This window comes from Schistocerca piceifrons, chromosome 2 (assembly GCF_021461385.2).
Source record: "Schistocerca piceifrons isolate TAMUIC-IGC-003096 chromosome 2, iqSchPice1.1, whole genome shotgun sequence".
Taxonomy (NCBI): Eukaryota; Metazoa; Arthropoda; class Insecta; order Orthoptera; family Acrididae; genus Schistocerca; species Schistocerca piceifrons.
Genome location: NC_060139.1, coordinates 593,625,022 through 593,648,233, shown reverse-complemented (window position 1 = coordinate 593,648,233; position 23,212 = coordinate 593,625,022). Strand labels below are relative to the sequence as shown.

General features: G+C 42.1%; 1 protein-coding gene across 1 annotated transcript in view; it reads left to right on the top strand.

Moving 5' to 3' along the window:
* The first annotated feature begins 2,640 nt into the window (after nt 1–2,640).
* LOC124775622 (elastase-1-like) overlaps nt 2,641–23,212 on the top strand; it is a 35,807-nt gene continuing 15,235 nt past the window's right edge. Inside the window, exons 1-4 of the mRNA XM_047250451.1 lie at nt 2,641–2,688; nt 4,991–5,054; nt 9,728–9,887; nt 20,265–20,431. Of these exons, the coding sequence (XP_047106407.1) occupies nt 2,641–2,688; nt 4,991–5,054; nt 9,728–9,887; nt 20,265–20,431 (439 nt within the window). The remainder of the gene's footprint in view (nt 2,689–4,990; nt 5,055–9,727; nt 9,888–20,264; nt 20,432–23,212) is intronic.

The following is a 23,212-nucleotide window of genomic DNA, read 5'->3' as shown; positions in this document are numbered from 1 at the left end:
CATTATATACCAATCTTTATCTAAAAAACTTTTTCCTAAAATATTTCTAATTTTTTTAACAATTTTTGATATCAAATTACATAAGATAAACCTATAACTTCTTTAAAAAAAATTCTAGTTGAGTCTTATAATGTCGTATGTGAGAAGAAATTTTATTACATTCATAAATGTACGAAATTATAGGTGTAGTTAATAAATAGTGATACTTTTCATCTGAAAAATAATGAAATTTTTCATCTGGAAAATATACAGAGTATCTATTTACCCCTGAAGATACACCTAGTATTTCGCATTTTTCTTAGCAAACGTACTTTTTGTACGATTCGTATTATCACTGCGCCATCTGATGTACTTTGTATCACTAAGAAAGTTTACGCTAGGATCTGTCAGCTGCCAAATTGTGACGTATGTGAGCAGTTGTAATCGGCGCAATAACACGTGTGTACATAACTGTTATTTTAAAACTGACATGCCGACTTCCGGTATAGCTCACGATAGCAACACGAACATGAATTATACAGCACCACTTACTATACTGAAGGAGGAGATATTTGGCTGGTTTAAAAGGGGGTGGGAGGGTGGGGGGGAGAGGGAGAGACCAAACTGCATGGTCAACGGTCCCGAGGACAGATATAAACATATTGTTATTCCATGAACTACAAATCTTGGATATAATTATCTCTGCTATTATGTTAGTTGCTGTATGCTAGCGTTTTCGGCCCCATCTTTTGCAGATCCAAAGGTGGCAACAGAGATTTGCCGAAACCGGTAATGTACATGAATAAATGATTTTAACGATCTTGGCTGCTGAAGATTAATTCATTGTTCGTAACACTAAAGATCGCCCCCACACTGACGGTGTCATAAACGTTCAAGCCTTTTGTAAATGCTATATCCATTGGTCGAAATTTATGCGAGCAATGTGGCGGAAAGCACAGTAAAATAGTTCTGAGCTGGTTGCGTCACTTCCAAGTTTTTCAGACGAGAGACATACCCACCAAGGAGCAGCAGAACAGGATTTTCTATCTTTGTATAATAGAAGTTGGTGACTTTGCGGAATTAGCTTAAGTATCTTTTGCTTGTATCCATCCGGATTCTAGTGCTTCGACTCAACCTACTGGCAAACCAGATTCGCTTTATTGTTGTTCCTTTTCCCTGGGATACATCAACATCGGAAACATGAATATTCCGTCTGCTGAACAACAACAAATTTCAGCTGTCAGTGTATTCCCACATTCTGTCGATGTGAGCACTCCAAGTTGAAGCTGCTCTTTACTTGCAATAATTTTTGAGTGCTGCTTTGGTACGTCAATTATACTGGTCTCATCACGGTTGTAAATTCTTTCTCGGGAGTTATATTTTTTTTTCGTCGATAAATCTAGTCAATAAGTCAAAAAACTTCGATACTGTAACTTTATTGAATCCCACAGCTTGCGCCCCGGATGTGGCTTCTGGTTTCCCTAGATACTTCAGATAAGTAAAGCTTGATTAGAAAAGAACTCCTTCCCGTTGTAAAGCAGCCGGCGGCTGTGGCCGAGCGGTTCTAGGTGCTTCAGTCTGGAACTGCGCGACCGCTACGGTCGCAGGTTCGAATCCTGCCTCGGGCATGGAAGTGTGTGATGTCCTTAGGTTAGTTAGGTTTAAGTAGTTCTAAGTGCTAGGGGACTGATGACCTCAGATGTTAAGTCCCATTGTGCTTAGAGCCATTTGAACCATTTTTGAACCATCATGTCATGGAAGAGCTCTGTACTTGACACTTCCATTTGAACCACTTTTATAAAGCTACTGACGCAACTCACACCTAATAGTTGCACTTGTCTCACACTGCAATGCTGAAAATGAAGAAGGTCTGTCTGTCCACCGTTGCGACTCCAGCCATGGTCTTCGAAAGAAAAAATTTGATTGTGACTGTATAAGCATGACAGAAGAACTTAAAGAAACTACGGTGCCATATGAAGAATGTCGTGGCATACGTGACACAGCTGGACAACACAATGATCACCGAAATCCGCCCTTACAGCATTCAGCGTTTTACGTGAGCGATAGATGGCTGGGATAGCATGGAAGAGATTCCCAAAGGGTGCCCGCGTTCGATGTATGCGCCTGAGCTCGACAAATTACGGAATTTGTTTCCTTTAGCTGTCTACCTGGACTTACTATCTCCACAGCTGAGATCGCATGGATTTAGCCACGTGGAAAAGCCGATTAAGCGGGAATGAACAGGCTGTATTACTCAATAACATTTACGTGCCATTTTTTATGACTAAGAAAAATACAACTCTTTTATGTAACAGATGTTCTTGTGCTGCGAACCGAAATCACTCCAGTAGTTACGTGAAACGAATTCAGAAAGGTCGAACACAGTCGAACGGTGCTCTGGTCTTATATTCGTCGAGTGTCTTAACATATCCTCACCGCATCCAGTGTCCATGTGCAACACAGCGGATATAGGTTTGATCCTATTTAATCTCGAGACGCTCCACAAAAGGCAAGCCTATCTATATGTGCACACTGTTGACGATGCCGTCAAAAATCCATAAGTGATAAGGATACCGTGTCACGTTCAGCAGCACGAGGCGCCTCTAAGCACGTATGCTGATAAATACCACACACAAAGGAGCGCTGAGCAGTTGATTCGCGATGAAGCAGCTACTATGTGTCCTGCTCGCCTCAGTGGTGGCCGCCCAGGTCGGTTAGCACGTATTTTTACTGTCAGCTGTCTGTGTTGATAGGTAAAATGCGGCCACGATAGTGGTTTTCATCAGGGTGCGTTCATTCCAATAAGAGACAAACGACATAGTACCTCCATCCAAATACATTTCGCAAAATCATATTGAACACTACAATGAACTGTCGATCGGTGCAATTATTGACAGTCGGAATAATCTGTGCGATAACTAATGCATGTATAAGTGACAGATGCTTCAACTGATAATAATTATGTAGCTTAGGCGAAGGTACCTTTCTTTAACATAATGTAGTACGTATCGGGACTATCAGCGATTTTTGCTAGGTGAGTGGTGTGCACGGGATGCACTAAGTTTCGTGAGACCAACTGAGGAGCTGCTAGAGTGAGAAGCAGCGGCTCCGAGGTCTGGAAAGCTGACTACGGATAGGGAGTGGTGCGCTGACCACACACAGCATCTGAATGGTGCCACTGACAGAGAAAGACTTGCCGGCCGTCGGTGGTAAATGGTCTGACAGCGCCATAGGCCGAGCTTTACCTTTTTAATGTTCATCCATGACTCAAAGATGGTTACTTGAGAGAAGCTGGATGTGCATTAGTAAATACACTTAACACAGCAGCCTTTGGTGAATTCATGATTTGATTTTAAACGTTACTTTTACAGTAGATTGATTGAATTACAAATACAATAATAACAAAATTTACAAACCAACTTTGATTCCATAAGGAATTTATGACAATCGCTATCAAATAGCTGTTTTGTCGCAAAATATTAGTCACAGGATGTTTCTAGAGACACTTATTAATCATTACACATTTCAGGCTCTGCCCATCTTCAGATGACCTGGTGACAAATTGGTAACATAAATTTTTTTATAACCTTGCAAGTTTATAATAGTGTCTTAAAAGAGGACCTATGTTAAAACATGGTTGAGCAAAATAGACATTTAAAACAAAATACATACCATTTAGTGTAAAGCGAATATACAACTCTCACAAGAATATCAGTTGACATCGAAAGAAACATAGTTTACTAGTCCACTCATCGGACAGCTTTATGACCTAACATGTATGCTGCTTGAAGTCGAGTGTTGTGGTTGGCAGGTAGGCCCACATAAGAGACATTTTTGGAAGGTGACTATCAACAGTCGTCAAGTAATGTACATAAAATGTATGTTTGACCATCAGCTGTTTCTATTTTAAACCCAAATGTCAACTGGTTTCAGTCTTGAACCATCTTCACGAATAAGGGTTAAAATGATTTAAGCCACCCCATAACATTTTAATTGCTTAAATAATGTGTAGAGCATGTCATAAATATCAATACACGACACAGGACTCTTATAAGCGAAAATACGAATACTAAATACACACAGAGCAACACTGAGAAAGATAGTCCTCATCTTCTCTTCACTGCTGCCATGTGCATTTGTACTTTTCGTATGTTTGCTGTGTCGTATATTGATATACATGCTCTACATATTATTTAAGTAATGAGAAATGTAATATGGTGGCTTAAACCATTTTAACCCTTACCCGTGAAGATGGTCCAAGACTGAAACATATTGATATTTGGATTTAAAATAAAAACAGCTGACGGTCAAACAAGCATTTTACGCACCACACAAGAGAGCCCGTTGACGCTAGATGCCGTAAGTGCTGCGGCCCCGCCGTGCGTGGCCGATACATAACTGCAAGTCGTAATAACATAATCTATTACAAAATGTATGTAGATTTTCCTTACACTATCTATAGGAGCTAATGTCAACCTTAGGCAAAGACAAATTTAGAAGACATATAGGTTTTCAGTCCTACTCTGGATGGAGTAAAGTGTTACGACGCTACCATTTATGACCTACACATAATTACAAGTGGTAATTTCAAAACATATTACAGTATCTGACATAACTATAATATGTTTCAAAATTAAAACTTGTAACTACGCGCAAGTCATATACTTTAGCGTCATGGAATTCTGTCTTCAGCCACTCATTTTAGTCGTTGTGTCCGCCCTTCCCTGTACTCCTAGTAATCTATTTCGTGTCACAACCAGTGTGGTATCTTCGTGACGTCGATGAGGAGATACGGCAAACCTAGGAAGTAACGAAATTTATCCCTACAACTTGTCTTCTATAGATTTTAGAAACGTTGGTGTAGCATTTCTAAGTAACATAGTACAAGATGGTACATTTTTCACATGTTTCTCTATATGTTTTGTCTCATAGGAAATTTTTAACTCCATTTTACACTTGTGTAACATGTTTTAGAATTTTTTTGCATTCTAAGACATACCAATTACTCTAGGGGCCGCTGGTGGAGAATCCTAGATCCGACTACACTGACTTTGCATGGGGCGACTCAGCAGCAGGTAAGTGCCCAAAGCAATATCAAGTCATTTTTAGCTGTCGTTGCTGTCAGTCACTAAATACTCTTTCTGTACACCGATGTGAGTTATTAGTCATTACAGTCCCTCTTTACGGCCTGAAGATCAGGGTTTAATAATGATAAGACAGTGAACAAGGTAAACTGTGTAAAAAGAGTTGACTGGGATCTTACCTCAAATGAATTTTTAATGACAGTGTTGTGAGACAACAACATACATTAATATCCTTTATAGGCTACTTATTGTGATAGAGTAGTTGTGAAACATCTGTCACGGAATCAGAAGCAATACAGTTCATGTTGCAGGTAACTCCCTCTGGAGTAAATTGCCGTATGTAATTACAGCCAATCGGCTGAATGGTTTCCTGAAGGCAACTACAACCATGTGCTGCAGCGAATCTTGAGCAGTTAGTCATTTGGTATCACGGTGACACTACACCCAAAACAAGAGAATATCAGGCACTCGTATTATGGCGGAACTATATCAGTGAAAACTATTAGATGCACCGATAACTCGTGTAACAAATAGTTCCTACTAGCGCAACTCCTAAGATAGGCACTCGTGTAATGGAGTTAGCGCGAGGCTATATTTGGAGTGAAGAACAGACTTACGACGTCTCTCCCAAACTGCTGTTCGCTGTCCCTACACTGTGTCAGGCTTCTGAGCGTTCTTCTCTTTTTGAATTCATGATGGCTGACCATCTTTGCTATAGCCCCACACACAAATCCATTACCTTCACAACCAATAACTCTTTAGCCGAGGTTAATAGATCATGGCTCAGTGGTTGTCGTTTCCTGCGAAAATTATTATGAATACGTGATTTAAGGTACTCTGTACTGCAACTGGCTAGGGTGTGCCTAACCGCAGTCCTTTTCATTTGATGCTTTGTTTTACTATTGCTCATCTTAAAATGTTTAGTTTTTCATATGAATTCGAATTTTCCTTTGCTTTAGGACAACGCACGACTAGTTTAAGAAGTGACACATAGAATTTGTAGAGAACTGTTGTGGATTTCCTTGTTTTTATTTGGTTACTTCAAAGGACTTCCGACTGGTATGAAACGAATAAAAGTCAAAGAAGAGTCTGTCTGTGGCTCTTGATGTGCCAAAGCTGAGATGTTTCCCAAGCTAAGCACTTTCCTTCGTTCTGGTTGTTCATTTTTCTAGAGAAAGAAACGTTAAGCGGCCATCAGCTTACGTTAATTTCGCTGGAACATGACAAATTTCATTGATGATGATAGATGATGACGATGATGATGATGATGATGACTGCATGTTTCTTAAAGGCAGGGTGCAAGTCTTTCTGATGGACGCCACTTTGCCGACTTACGTGACCCTAGCCTACCCCAGTCATCCAACATAGAAAGGGGACCTGCAGTGTAACGTGGAATCCGAACCACATGTTTTCCTGGAGTATCCTCGCATCATTGAGAGGTGAAAGCTAAAAGAAAACTGAAAATTTCCTTCTTCTGGCCGGGTTTCGACCCCGAGACCTCTCGGTTTTCAGGCATGCGCTTTGCCGCTAGACCATCGAGCCCGACATGACGATGACGATGATGATGGTGGTGATGGTGGTAGTGGTGTCATGACTGCAACTGTAATGGGACTTGATTCCACTGGAGCCTAGAAATAAAAGTGTCATGTTTAACTTTGCCGCCATTAGCTTTGTCCTCTGTATTTCGTATTTTCTTTCTTTATCAATGACCCAACAAGATGAACTTAGAAATCACTCGCTGAAATACGAATAACGTTTTCAAACAGAATACTACTTGGCATAATTGTCTCTTCCCCCACACTCACACATGCATTACGGTGCAAAAGGTAGTTATTAATCCGGCACTTGTACTTATTTCTACGATTCCGTCTTTGTGTTTTCAATAGGATGTGGCACTCTTAATCTGCCTTCTTCGCCTGCGCTCACTGTGCTGCTGCCAAAGCGGACGTCTTGAAAACAGTGCTTCTGTCTAATACTGTGAATGGAATCCCGCATTGGCACGTGTTGAGAAATAGGCATACAGCTCGCCTCTTCCTGCATGTGAATCAAGCAAACGTGCACGGTGAATGGATGCGGTGCCCAGAGGTCTGAATGTATCTTTATTTACGCCGCGATTGCGATTTTTCAATTAATGACACGGAACTTTCTTCGTCCCAACACCAGACCGCGACTTTCTTAAGGCACTGGGTGTCTAATCCCTTTTAGAATTCGCCAGAAGCATGATGTATATTACCTTCGTTGGTTACCTACCAAATGGAAAGAGGAATAGCATACAAAGAGTCCACTTCATTCCTTCTCAACAGACAGTGGCATTCACTTCGATCGTCAGACAAGTTATACTGAGATCACGAAGGCTGTGGAAGATCTTGTCATAGAACTAGAGAAAAAATTCTTGAGCTGGCGTCCATAGCCAAGTCTTCTCTTTAATTTAGATGTATTTCTTAGTCGAAAATCTTTATGCCTACCACAATCAGCTGATTTCTCTCTATCAGCTGATGCATTGTGATAAGAATACTGATGTAATTACGATTTTATACACATTTGGAAGGGAATCTAATGAGTCATTTGGTTTTCATAGATATCGAGAAAGCTGTTGTTTGAGGTGTTGTGGTCAAAGGGACAGCCAAAACGCTATGTAAGAGGTATCATAAATCTCTACAAGACAGGAGAATGTGTCGTTAAAATAGGGAATGAAATTTCTAGAGAGGCCTTCAGAATAACTAAAAGTCTAATGCAAGGATGCTCTCTGTCTCCCACACCCTTTAAGAAGAGGCGAAGGCATGGAGATTGAAGCAGGGAATCAATGTATGTACGCACTTTGCTATGCAGAAAACGACGAAAAGGATATGTCTTACATGCTTAGGAAATTGTTGGAATAGAATAAAAAGTGGAGTTTGCAAATTAATTTTGAAAGGGTAAAATATCTATGTAGCCGAGAAGAGGGACAGTGACGGACGCGTTATTAAAGTACCTGGGCAGTATCCTATCAAGTGACGGAAGATGTGACAGAAATGTACCTGGATAGTATCCTATCACGTGACGGAAGATATGACAGAGATATACAACAACGGGTCAAGCAAAGAAGGGTAGCTATCCACAAACGAAACCCTGTACTTTGGACATCAAAAATGTGTTTAAAGGTTAAAATTCATGTATAAAACCCATCGCGGAACCAATAACAGGTTATGAAAGTGACTGATGGGAACTCAAAGAAAGAAATAAAAATAGACATAGAGCTTTAGAAATGGACCGTTTGAGAACCAGGTAAAAAATGAGAAAATAAGAGAAAGGATGCAAACTCATTATAGTATTACAGATAAAATAGAAAAAAGACATCTAGAATGATTTGGGCTCGTCAAAAAATTGATGAGGGCAGATGGTCCAAGAGAGCACTTTCATGGCAACCTTCTGGACGGAGAAGAAAAGGGAGACCACGAAGGATGCGGCTAAGTGGTATCCAAGAAGCGATGGAGAGAAGAGGAATGAAAGAGAATGAGGAAGGATGGCGAGGTCGAGGAATTTGACAACAGAGGTGCGGGATGCGGTGACGGCTGTAGTACCCCCACAACAAGTATGAAGGACACCCATTTTATAAGTTACTTGTACGCACTGATCACTTGACAACAACTGTACAGACCGATGTATGTAGATTTTGGCGTGACACGTTTGACGTGTACTGAGGGATGATGTATAGCAGTCAAAAATGGCTCCGCCGGCCGGAGTGGCCGAGCGGTTCCATGCGCTTCAGTTCGGAACCGCGCTGCTGCTACGGTCGCAGGTTCGAGTCCTGCCTCGGGCATGGATGTGTGTGGTGTCCTTAGGTTAGTTAGGTTTAATTAGTTCTAAGTTCTAGGGGACTGATGTCCTCAGATGTTAAGTCCCATAGTGCTCAGAGCCATTTGAAGCATTTTTGAAAATGGCTCCAAAGTTTAAATCACTGTAGTGGACGAAATAAACATAGTTACAGTCAAATGGTGAAATGTTGTCATTTAGAAATTTCTTGATGACTGTGATCCCCAGTAAAAATTAGAATATCAAATAGAAAATAGTTTGCAGAACTTGACCAAAAGTAAACGTTATTTGATAAGACACCCTGGTGCAAAGAGGAATTGTTGATTTGTGATTAGAAAAAAGTGTGGTGATACGATTTCCAGAGGAAAATCAAGGCTTGACAACGGTAAACAGGTTGAAATGGATGTGGGCTGAATTGGAGAGCTGCAGCAAACCTGTCTTAAGATGGAAGACCTAAACATATACTGCAACAACAACAACAAGAATTGAAAGGATATATTAAAAAGAGTGGTTACATGTATGAAATTATTAGTAACAGTATATGCACGTTAGAGTTATTAGGCATTTCTGGTATATCGATATATCGTTATTATCTCTACTATCAACGTACCAGGAGAAGTCACAGCAACTTACACTACATGAATTGTCAAAATTGGCCTACTTACCATATAAGAATGAGACGGCTGAATTTTGCCCTTTGGATTTCGTTATTCGGGATGCGCAAACGCACTAGTCCCTTTTACCCATCTGACATCGGAAATCTCCGTGGCGCGACAATAGTAACTGTGCGGCAGCACGGATCATAAATGCCTGGAGGTTGAACGCCTTTACTCAGTTTAGCCGTGCTGTCCACTGAGCTTCACCTGTTGCAGACGGCGCGGCCGTGAGGACGGGTCGCATCGTGGGCGGCGGGGCGGCAGCGCGCGGCCAGTTCCCGTTCGCCGCGTACGTCAACGTGGCCGGCACGACGGCGTGCGGCGCCGCGCTCATCACCGACGGCTGGCTGCTGACCGCCGGCCAGTGCATCTACTCGTAAGTCCACAGAAAGAAAGAAAAAAGGACTGAGGCTCCACGACGAAATTAACCGAATGGTACGGAAATTGGTAGATGTGACGTAGATGAACTGACAAACAAATTATTACAGTTTCAGAAAAATCGGATGATTATTCAAGAGAAAAACCTTAACCAATTGAGCAAGTCAATAAGATGTTGTCCCATCTCTGGCCCTTATGCAGGCATTTATTCGCCTTGGCATTGATAGACACAGTTGTAGGATGTCCTCCTGAGGGATATCGTGCCAAATTCTGTCCAATTGACGCGTCACGTTGTCAAAATCCCTGACTGGTTGGAGGGTCCTGAACATAATATGCTCCAGACTTTCTCTGCTGGGGAGAGCTCTGACCACCTTGCTTGCCAAGGTAGGGTTTGATAAGCACGAAGACAAGCAGTGGAAACTCTTTCTGTGCGTGGGAGGGCATTACCATGCTGAAATTAAAGCCCAGAATGGCTTGCCATGAAGGGCAACAAAGTGGGGTGTATAATATTGCCGCCGTGCCGCTGTGCCTGAAAAATTCGGCAAATGACAACCAAAGGGTTCCTGTTATGAAAAGAAATGACACCTCAGACCATCACTCTTTATTGTCAGGCCGCACGGCGGGTGACAGTCAAGTTGGTACCCCACCATTGTCCGGGTCGTCTCCAGACAGGTCATCGCTGGTCATCGCGGACTGGAACCTCATTGACTGAAGTAGAACTGTCTTCAGTGATAAGTCCCACTTCAGACTGTGCCCCAGTGATCAGCGAAGACGTATCTGGAGACGCCCCCGACAGCGGTGGGATATCAACCTGTCACCCGCAGTAAGGTACTCAAAAAATGGCTCTAAGCACTATGGGACTTAACAGCTGAAGTCATCAGTCCCCTAGACTTAGAACTACTTAAACCTAACTAAACTAAGGACATCACACACACTCATGCCCGAGGCAGGATTCGAACCTGCGGCCGTAGCAGAAGCGCGGTTCCGGACTGAAGCGCCTAGAACCGCTCGACCACAGCGGCCGTCGCAGCACGGTGCTACTACCAGGAGTGACGGTCTGGGGCGCCATTTCATTTCATAGCAGGATCAGTTTGGTTGTCATCAGCGGCGCTCATACAGCACAACAGTACGTTGACGATATTCTCCGCTCCATTTTGATGGCCTCCATGGAAAATCATCCTGGGTTTATGTTTCAACAAGATAATGCCCGCTTGCACGTGGCTAAAGTTTCTACTGCTTGCCTTAATCAGCAAGATCGCCAGATTTCTCATCAACTGAGAACGTTTGGAGCATGTGCAGGACCCTCCAACCACTTCGGAATTTTGACGATCTAACCCACCAATTGGACAGAATGTGGCATGATACCCCTCAGGGTAGATCACATAACTAATGAGGAAGTATTGAATAGGATTGGGGAGAAGAGAAGTTTGTGGCACAACTTGACCAGAAGAAGGGATCGGTTGGTAGGACATGTTCTGAGGCATCAAGGGATCACCAATTTAGTATTGGAGGGCAGCGTGGAGGGTAAAAATCGTAGAGGGAGACCAAGAGATGAATACACTAAGCAGATTCAGAAGGATGTAGGTTGCAGTAGGTACTGGGAGATGAAAAAGCTTGCACAGGATAGAGTAGCATGGAGAGCTGCATCAAACCAGTCTCAGGACTGAAGACCACAACAACAACAACCCCTCAGGAGGACATCCAACAGTTCTATGAATCAATTTCAAGCCGAATAAGTGCTTACATAATGGCGAGAGATGGAACAACACTTTACTCAAATGTTCAAATGTGTGTGAATTTCTAAGGGACCAAACTGCTGGGGTCATCGGTCCCTAGACTTACACGCTACTTAAACTAACTTAAAGTAACTCATGCTAAGAACAACACAACACTTTACTGACTTGTTTCTCTTCAATAAATCATTCAATTGTTTTGAAACTGTAATCATTTGTCTGTCTCTACATGTACGTCACATCTAAAGATTTCCATTCCATTCGGATACTTCCTACGTGGTGCATCGTTTTCTTATCTTTTTTTTTATTAAGAGCGTAAGTTTTGCTAATAAGCTACATTTTGATATGTTTCGGAATAGGCGTTCAGAAGAGTGCTACTTAAAAAAGACGTACTGCTGTCCATTTCTTCTTAACGAATAAAGTTACATAAAAGGCTATCATGCTGGCTAATGTACCCCTTGCAGCTAATATACGGGGTGAGTCGCGTATGATATAACACCCCCATCATTCCGGGGGCGATTGCACGTATCGGCAAGCGGTGTTCGGCGGATCATAATCGAATATGGGGCACATACTTTGGTACATGCATAATAATCACAACGTTTATATTGACCGAGATAATGAAGCAAGTACATGTTTTTTAAATGGGACGCTGTACTTTTTTTACCATCATTCGAGCGCTCTGGAAAAGACGCGTATAGTGATGTAACGCATGTTGCTATTGTGATTCAAACTTCGCTTAAAAGACGCTGGGAAATATTGTACGATTGAAGGTCGAGGCGGCCGGAAGCGGCTGCAGACTGTAAACACGCCTCGCGCGACCCGCGGGCCGAGTATCCGTGCTCTATGCAGCATGCACGGCCTACGCTACGTAGGTAAATCCTCATCCGCCCTCTTTTAAGCAAAGTTTGAATCACAATAGCAACATGCGTTAAAGCACTATACGCGTCTTTTCTAGAGCGTTCGAATGATGGTAAAAAAAGTATAGTGTCCCATTTAAAAAACATGTACTTGCCTCATTATCTCGGACAATATAAACGTTGTGATTATTGTGCATGTACCAACGTATGTGCCCCATAGTCCGCTATGATTCGCCGAAAACCGCATGCCGATACGTGCAATCGACCCCGGAATGATGGGGGTGTTACGTCTTACGCGACTCACCCTATATATAGGGAAAAAATTATTTGTAGAGGCCAAGATAAATGGAACAAATTATATCGTCAGTAGCAAAAGTACAGCGTGTACCATCCACGCACAAACGCTGCACCCGGTTATGGGCGGGAGACGTATCGGTTTTAGCCGAACTAGACGGGAACAACCATGGAAACGCACGGGGTGGAGAAAAGTATGGAAACACGAAAAACAGCACGCTATGAAGAGTAATGCTGTACGTTGGCATCCAAAACAACTTCAGTTCGTCTCAGAATGGATAAGTAGTGATCCTGTACAGTTTTAAATGGAATATTATACCATTATTTCTTGCGAACTAGCGGCAAGGTCCGGTAACGATGATGGAGATGGATAACGATCACGCATCCTTCTATAAAGACTCAAGGGGACCTGTCGTCATAGAACACAGCATCACCATTCGGGAACAAATATTGTACCATGGGATGGAACCGATCGTACAAAATGGACACACAGCCCTTGGAAGGAGTTTGACATTTCGGAAGCCATGGGGCCCACTGAATACCCAAATCAACACTGAATCCCCACCATATTTCACTCTTGGGACGAAAAATCGGCCAGAAGTTGGAAACAACAGTATGAAACAGGGCTCGTCCGACCAAACGACATTCTTTCATAGCTCCACAGTTAAGGTTTTATGGCTTCGGCACCACGTTTTTCTATTACGGCCGTTTCAATCATTGAAGAGTGGTTTTGGAATTCCAGCCCACCCTGCAATTCTTATTTTACGGACCTCGCTATCTGTTGTTTTGGTGCTGACAAGATTCCCGAGTGCGACATTCAGTTCTTCATTGTCTTTTGCAGCCTTACCTCCTCTTATTTTTTCACACAATCCTGTTCAATAATCATCGGTTACGCTCACTCAACACACACATTCGTGCGTTTTGTGGCTTATCGGAAGATGTATCTCCGCATTTCCTGTATGCGTTGTGAACCTTCGATATACCAAACACTTCGGCTACCTTACTTACGGAAGTACGCAACACAGGAGCACCGACAATTTACGGACGTGCGAATAGAATGAGCTCTGCCATAAGGCATTCACAACTACACAGAACACGTTTGTGAGCACGACTGGCAGTTGCAGCGTAAGGAGAGCAACGCACAGGTGCCGCTCGTGGCCATTACAACAGCGCACCTGGAAGTTTGGCTAGCATCTGAATTTTGGTTGAAGCACACATTTCTCGCGGTTTTTCCATATTTCGATCTATCGCCTGTAAGTGCGAGAAAACATGATCACGGATCTTAGAACAAATGCACCTGGTCTGTCGAATACATAGGCACCCTCTCACAGCTCAACTGGTTCATTAAATCATCAATTTTGATTCCACAGAAACTGTCTAGGATTGTTCGTAACAGTGGATGAAGCGTAGTACTTAACATCTAGCAATTTGATAGCTCTACATGAGCTATTGATCTATAAGTGAATTCAGTTGAATATGTCATGTCAGCTGAAAAGTTATGAACTGTGTTCCTCTCAGTATGGGGGTCATTTTAGAGGCTAATGTTGGTGTTACACGATATTCGCGTGATTCTCAAGGGTCCACTAATGTTTTATCTGGTGGTTTATTTATTCATGTATTTACCAGTTCTCAGAGGTAAAATTCATCGTTAGATGACGTTCATTCTTGTTTCTATATTTGAAACCACGAGTTCAAAGGCGTCTCTAATCACTTCTGTCGCAACGGGGTATTAAAATGTTTTATTAAAGTATATCTTGTCAGCGTCTGTACTGAGACGAGAAAAATTAACTCTATAGAAACAGTTTTATTTTCTATCCTCTTCTAGACATGAAGTTAATCCCTAGACGGAACTGTGCACATGTTATGAGTCTCCAACAGGCCAATATTATTGATTTGAAGAACAATCAAATTTACTCCATTCATATATTATCGCTAAATCACTGGTTGTGAGTAGAAGAGGAACAGTGACTTTTCCCAACTGGATGACTAACGTTCTTGCTAAGTGGCGTGGGCTCGCTTCTTAGATGGCATATTTGTCTGGATGAGGAAGTTTGGCAAAAGTAGCTGTTATTCGTTCAGAATCGAACGTACACGCCAATTTTCTTTTTTTCATTTTCTACGCAGTGGAGTAGGGTCTTCGTGATCCGGCCTCGGTTCTTTTAGATAACCAGCAGCGATGTGGTAGTGAAGCATCCCAGTTGCGGCAGTTGGCTTACAACCACAGCAAACGTCCTAAAACTCTCTATCGGAGATGGGATATTGAACCCACTTTTAATTTGTCTGGCAAGACCAGCGCTTTATTGAAGGGAACTGGCATGCGAGACATGGTCACTGGGAACACCAGATGGCGCGGACGGAGCGGGAAGTCAGAGGTTACAAATTAACGCTCCATCCGAAGTTCAGTCAGGCAGCACTTCATGAAAGTGAAGAGTCGCGTCACCGAAATATCGTGCAAGGAGGACTAAGATATCGGGAAGCACACCCTACAACTCAATAACCTAGTATCATTTTCATTTAGATAGATGCGGACTGTATACAAGATGAACGTTAATAAAACCGACAAACTGCAGGGACTGATTCCTGGAAGTGGAGGAAAAAAGGTCCTATGAGCATGTGTCCGGAAATGGACAGTGGGCGTGCAGCGACAACAAATCTTCCCTGCATCGCACCCACGTCACAACAGATGTTAAAAGTGGTCTCCATGGGAATTCAGGTGATAGGGATGGTAGCGGTTGTCATGTTGCATAAACATAATCGTACTTGGGCTTACACCGTGTTGGCAGGAGCTGGAGCTTGTACTAGGATTCGTGTCAATAAACTGTAGAAGCCAGTTTCCTGAATGAGGTTTTCACTCTGCAGCGGAGTGTGCGCTGATTTGAAACTTACTGGCAGATTAACACTGTGTGCCGGACCGAGACTCGAAGCACTTGCCCGCGAAAGGCAAAGGTCCCGAGTTCGAGTCTCGGTCCGTCACACATTTTTAATCTGCCAGGAAGTTTGTAGAATCCAGTCTTCCAAATCTGGTGTACGCACAGTCCGCCGCCTCCTTCCAGGTTTCCTGTTTGAAAGGATCCATGATATCACAAACGCCCAAAAAGAGCTTGAAATATTTTGTGATGTGGTTGGCGTCTATGAGGATGCTTGTTTTCTTGTTTTGGTCTACCCGTGCTGCCTTTCGACCGTTTTCATCGGCTTGGCCGTACAGAAACACCAATCGCTTGTTCCCCACATGAATACCAGACCATTCTGCCGCTTACAGTACGCTGCGTCAATCGCACAGACTGCAGGATATGAGAAACACACGGTATGTGGTCAGAGGGACCTTCATTCGTCAGCGCCACCTACCATGGCAACGCTGCATTTCCGGACACGTGTTCATAGGACCTTTTATCCTCTATTTCGAGTCAGGAGTCCGTCCCTGCAGGTTCTCGGTTTTATTAATGTTCACCCTGTATATGTACAGTAAAAATCCACAGCATCGACTGCAAAAACAAAGAAGACTCACTTTTTTGAAGAGGTCACAGATCAAATTTCGTTGATCTATTCTGCCTGCATAAAAAAATTCTACATCCTCAGTCTTTGTTACATATTAGGGTGAGAGTGTTCTTCCTTGTTATACTTTTTAGATTTCCCCCTCTACCAGGCCTGTAATAGAAGATTAATACACAGGGTGTTCGGAAATTCTCGTTACAAACATCTAGGACTTGTTGACGGGACTGACAAGGGAACCTCCCCATCGCACCCCCCTCAGATTTAGTTGTAAGTTGGCACAGTGGACAGGCCTTGAAAAACTGAACACAGATCAATCGAGAAAACAGGAAGAAGTTGTGTGGAACTATGAAAAAAATAAGCAAAATATACAAACTCAGTGGTCCATGCGCAAGATAGGCAGCATCAAGGACAGTCGGAGCTCAGTAGCGCCGTGATCCCGTGGTTAGCGTCAGCAGCTGCGGAACGAGAGGTCCTTGGTTCAAGTCTGCTTTGAGTGAAAAGTTTAACTTTTATTTTCAGACAATTATTATCTCTCCGTCCGTTATGTTTTCATCACTTTTTTGGGAGGGATTATCACATCCACAAGAAAACCTAAATCGGGCAAGGTAGAAGAATCTTTTTACCAATTCGCCAAGTGTATAAGTTAGGTGGGTCGACAACATATTCCTGTCATGTGATGTACATGCCGTCACCAGTGTCGTATAGAATATATCAGACGTGTTTTCCTGTGGAGGAATCGGTTGACCTATGACCCTGCGATCAAATGTTTTCGGTTCCCATTGGAGAGGCAGGTCCTTTCGTCTACTAATCGCATGGTTTTGCGGTGCGGTCGAAAAACACAGACACTAAACTTATTACAGTGAACAGAGACGTCAATAAACGAACGGACAGATCATAACTTTGCGAAAATAAAGAAAGTAAAAATTTTCACTCGACGGAAGACTTCAACCAAGAACCTCTCGCCCCGCAGCTGCTCACGCTAACCACGGCACTTTTTTTTTTTTTTTCCTTTCGTTGTATTTGCTCGGGGCGGATGTCGCAGGACACCCGTTTCAGTTCGTCGTTGATCCTTCCACTCAGTTTTTTTTTATTACAGAGGGCAGCTAACCCTCTGACTGAACACGCTGAGCTACCGTGCCAGCATGCACTACGGCGCTCCTGAGCTTACACTATCCTTGATGTTGCCTATCTTGCGCATGGACTACTGAGTTTGTATATTTTGCTTATTTTTTTCATAGTTCCACACAACTTCTTCCTGTTTTCTCGATTGATCTGTGTTCCGTTTTTCAAGGCCTATCCACTGTACCAAATTATAACAAAATCTGAGGGGGGTACGATGGCGAGGTTCCCTTGCGAGTAGAATAGGAAACCATGTCCGGAAACGTACCGTTTCGTGCTACAGACGTTTAAGAACTTGTTTGGTAGGTAGGTATGCAACATGGCAGTCATGGTGGAGGTGCTCACGTCGGATCGGCTGATGTAATTTGACGTCTGCCCTCCCTCTCTGACCTGGTTCGAGCCTCAATCACGTGTCCGTGACTGTTAGAGCAACGTAACTGAGTACACGTTTGTGAAATAAACCGACATGATCCTTCTGTAATGGAAGAGCTGCTCGTTGCCATAACGCCAACGCTCGACTCCGTCGCATACCCTTTTCGACACAATTATGCAACAGCTTCGAGAAATGGGTACCTTTACCCTCAGCAGACGTGACTTTGGAGCTTCAAGGAGACGCCGCACACCCGAAATGGAAGTTTAACTGTGAAAAACAGTGTTTGTGAAAACTGATTAAGTTTCCTTTTTGTTTCTTTTGTTACAAATGAGTTGAATTGTAAAACAAGCTATGTACTGGGTCAGGCGTAGTGAATTACTTGCAAATGTGGTCTCCTTAGTATCATATTTTCAAATGGCTGTAGCACGTAAATGGTATGTTTCCGGACATGGGTTCCAATTCAGTGTCTAATGAGACCCCTCTTTAAGTCCTAGAAGTTTGTAACGGGAATTTATGAACACCCTGTATTTTGTTATTGCCTTTTTAAGTGATGGCAATCACTTTTTATATCCTGTAAGTCTTTTTCTTAAGTTACAAAAATTACTTCGAAAAATTAAATGTTCCACGCTACAACATGATCATCTACCAAGAAAAAAATATTCGACTGAAATTTTAATAGTTTGAAGTCGAGAAAAACTCGTAAATATTTTATTTGATCGTCTATCTGTTACCTTATTACTCTACCGCACACTAATAATCAGTAAGAGAAATCAAATTATGCACAAATATTATGAAAAACCAGCTACAAGTCAAAAAATTTGTTGAAACAGATGCTACTGGCAACAAACACAAATTGCCATTTTCAAGACGGGTCAAATTTGCAAATATCATGTCTATCATGGTAGAGATTTTCTTCTGTTTCGAGGTATACGATGGCGCAAGGCCGACGAAGTATAACTTAACTGTCCAATGCCATAAATAGTTCTGAAATATATAGCATTTTAGTCACCGTAAAATTCTGTACCTGAAGAATTAGCAATATATTCCAAATGACTTTGATATGTTATACAGCACTTAAATGTCTAGAACGTTAAATATTTACAAATTCTTTGCGAAACACACTGATGTCTAATAACAACTTACGTGTGTAGAAAACGGGGGAAACTGCTTATGACGATCTCTAGAGTACCTTCCTGTAAATGATTCCAAAATCAGTCGCTACGGTGAAGTACCGACCAAAAAACATCGTGCGTTCCTAGGTATAACTACCCTCTAGGTAGAATACTCTGTCTAATTGATTACATCATTTATATACAATCTGCCATTTCGGAGTATCATAGATTACTTAATATTGCACATAATCTAATAGTTTCAGTGAATTCTTAACAAAATTAAACATAACTTAATATATTTTACACAAAAGTAATTTTAATATTAAAACCTTCCATACTCTTTAGATTTAAGTTTCTGAGCTATTCCCTTCTATCTCAACATACTGAGATAATTTTATGTTGCGATTTTCAATTAATTAGAGGAAAGCTATTGAATGGATTGATCTCAGATTTGATAAAACCTTATACAACCCGATATTATTAGAAAATATTGTACATTATACTGGAGTTCACCACGTCAGCTTACTTATTTGGGGACTTCCCTATTCATTCCACGCCAACTACTGTTTCGTTCTTTCGATAGCTGCATCCTGCAACAAGCTATTAAATTCAGCTTGCACAAAACTACAAACCAACTGTTTTCTTTCTTGTGTGGGCACCCTGTCTCAGTGAGAATAGCTGGTCTCATGATTCTGGAAACTGTATTCCTGTTTTTCATTCCCATTTTAAGTTTGTTTACCCAGTGAAAAGCTGAAACAAGAATGATAAACGATTTTGTTCCTATCGCTACAAGTATAATTGAATTCACTGGCGTTTCTTTCTATAGCGACATCATCAATAACGCAACATATAGCCTTATGCATTTTTTCAAAACCAGACTAAATATAGAGCTGAACGGAACTTAATATGTTCTACAGGAATAAATGGGAAAATATAAAAAAAATTGGTGAAAAACACTAAACTTTTCCACCTGAATCACCAAGAGTGACTCGCTAAACATTTTCAAGAAAAGTATCAGAGATTATCGTTATAAAGAACCTTCTATATTACCTCCTTTCTCCCTATTACTTACATTGCACTTTCTGGGATCACCTGCAACTTTGATTAACAACACGATAGCGAGAAAATTATTAGCTCTCACCAAAGAACTTGCGCAAACTGCAGGTTACAAGTGCCAAGTGCAGTAGAAGCAGTGCATCGCTGCTAACACAAGTTCGTAAACAACTATTATTTTTACTGGTCGAGCAAGACCACACACACACACACACACACACACACACACACACACACACACACACCCATTGGTTCATGCTGTATTGTTTTGATTCACATTACCACATTGTTGCCGTATTGGGCCCTGTTTCCGGCTAACACACACCGCAATTGCCGCAGGTACATGGAGTGGACCATATACCTGGGAGTAATTGACCTGGTAACGACGGACGACTACTCAGTGGTCATCGTGACCAACTCAGGGTTGGAGCACCCCGGCTATGACGCCACCACGTTGAGGCACAACATCGGACTCCTGAGTGTGCCCGGAAGAGTCTTCTTCAACCGTATGTATCGCATCTATCATTATAGTTTCACACAGTATTTCAATTACACGTTATTTAGAGACAAATACAAGTAGCTGCTTATGAACACCACTGTATATAAAACGGTGACTGTTTCTGTGTTACATCGACTCTGTAATAAACGTTCGATGTTACTTTTGGTGGTTCTATCACTCACAGCTTTCCGCGTGACCTTCTGCTTCTCGCATCTGAAAACATTTAGCTACCTAGTGAAAGTGGGAAGGCAAGTTCAGAGTTCAACTTAGCTTGCCGGTTACCCAAAGGAAGCTGAAATCTAACCTGGTTGGTGTCCCATTCTTCGTTTTGAGTCCTTGAATAGCATCTAGAAGTTGTTTACTTTCAATGCAGAATTTATGATAAAAGCACAGTAATAAAATCGACTTGAAAAGTTATGCAGTAATACCATTAAATTTAAACACTGCTAATTTCTGGCAGTTTCGATTACAATTACTGAAATATCACCACATACCTTTGTTCAGCCGTATTTTATTTTTAAACTTGATGTGGTGTGTCAGTGTTCATAATGACTGCCAAGAGTTCGTCTCTTCTGCTTATTTTTGACGTCGGCGGATAGTAGCCGTGGCCAATGCCGCCTGTCCATCTGTCGCCAAGTGTTATATGCATTTCCTTCAGCGTTTTGTTGTCGTCAAAGACCATCATCTAAAACAATGGTATCTCATTTTGTAGGAAATTTAAGAGGGCAAGGAGAATATTTGTCCGCCTCATATTGAGAAGGCTTTAACATAAATGATACTTTGTTTTTGTTGCGCCGGCGCATGCTGTAGAATAACACCAGTCAAATGTCAATTTGATTTGTGGGATAATATTTGTTGTACAACATTTTAAAGCAGTTCTCTATAAAATTGGCAAACTACACTACAGTGTCGTCGTAGAATTCTTTGTTTCCAACTTTTTAACGCCAATGGTAGTTCATTGTAAGTTTCGGCAAGTTTATAAAGGGTCTGCCCCTTCATTGCAAACTCCGTCCGAACAGCCATGAAGGCCCAACGGTACCGACCGGCCGCCGTGTCATCCTCAGCCCACAGGCATCACTGGATGCGGATATGGAGGGGCATGTGGTCAGCACACCGCTCTCCGGACGTATGTAGGTTTATGCGATAGGAGTCGGTACTAATCAGTCAAGTAGCTCCTCAGTTTGCCCCACAAGGGCTGAGTGCACCCAGCTTGACAACAGCGCTCATCGGACCAGATGGTCACCCATCCAAGTGCTAGCCCAGCTCGACAGCGCTTAGCTTCGGTGATCTGACGGGAACCGGTGTGACCAGTGCGGCAAGTCCGTTGGCGTCCCTTCATTTTCAGCAAGTAGTTAATTTAGCTATATGTACAACAGATCATATTCACGATGAACATTTTGATGTGTAATATGTCAGTTAAACAAAAGTTGTACATACAGTTAATGAGTATATCCTTGTCTTCATACTGTCCATTTACAGGTCCGTAATTAACTTCTTATTCAAGAGTCGTTCTATGATATGTAAGAAATACAAGGAGAAAGAACTTCAATACACACTGGATAAAACTGTTGCTTCCTTGTCACAGTTATTTCTGTAGGAAAATAGCGAAAGAGTTTTATTTCACTCTTTCTTGTGTCAGTCTAACTAGAGGGAAAAGCGGATTACTTTGCTTCTATTACAGTATTTGGGAATGTTTCTTTTGCTATCAAATTATCACATAACGCGAAACCGCCACACAATTCTCATTATTATACAGGGCGTTTCAAAAAGAAAGAGCAGATTTCAAACATTTATTTCTCAAAAACTACAAATGATAGAAACACAATTCCAACGGTCCTTCACTCAATATGAGTACCAAATGTTACACAACAAATATCAAAACTGTACCTCAATATGAGCACCATTTGTTACACGACAAATATCAAACCGGTATCTCATTTCTTGCCACACACGACGCAACTGGTCTTTAGTTACCGAATTCACGGCCGCAACAATTCGATGTCGTACCTCTTGAAGAGTAGCGGGCATAGGTGGGACATAAACACAGTCCTTTATGTACCCCCACAAATAAAAATCGCAGGGAGTAAGGTCTGGTGACCTGGGAGGCCACAGACGATGACATTGATCTTGTGCTCCTGCTCCTCCAATCCACCGTCCTGGAATGGTGTTATTTAGGTACCGTCGTACAGGTTCAGAGAAGTGTGGTGGGGCGCCATCTTGCATGAAGATGAAGTGATTTGAATCTTCCTGAAGTTGAGGAAATAGCCAGTTTTCTAACATGTCCAGGTAAATGGTTCCTGTGATAGTTTTCTCCATGAAAAAGAAAGGTCCATAAACTTTGTTTACCGAAATTGCACAAAAGACGTTAACCTTTGGTGAGTCTCTTTCATGTTGAATAACGTCCCTCGGAGTTTCACTCGCCCAAATTCGTACGTTATGCCGATTAACTTTACCAGAAATGTGAAACGTTGATTCATCTGAAAAAATTAATCGTTCGGCAAAATTGTCCTCTTCCATGTCCTGTAGAATTGCAGTTGAAAATTCGAACCTTTTGTTGTGGTCGTCAGGACGCAATGCTTGCAATAACTGCAGTTTGTACGGCTTCATGTGCAGACGGTTACTCAGAACGCGCCATACCGTTGTTTTAGACATGTTTAGTTCGTGACTTGCCCGTGCCGTGGATTTTCTAGGGCTCCTTTCGTAAGCTGCACGGACACGCTCGACATTTTCATCCGATGTGCGTGGACGACCCGTGCTTTTTCGCTTGCAGATGCAACCATCTTCTACG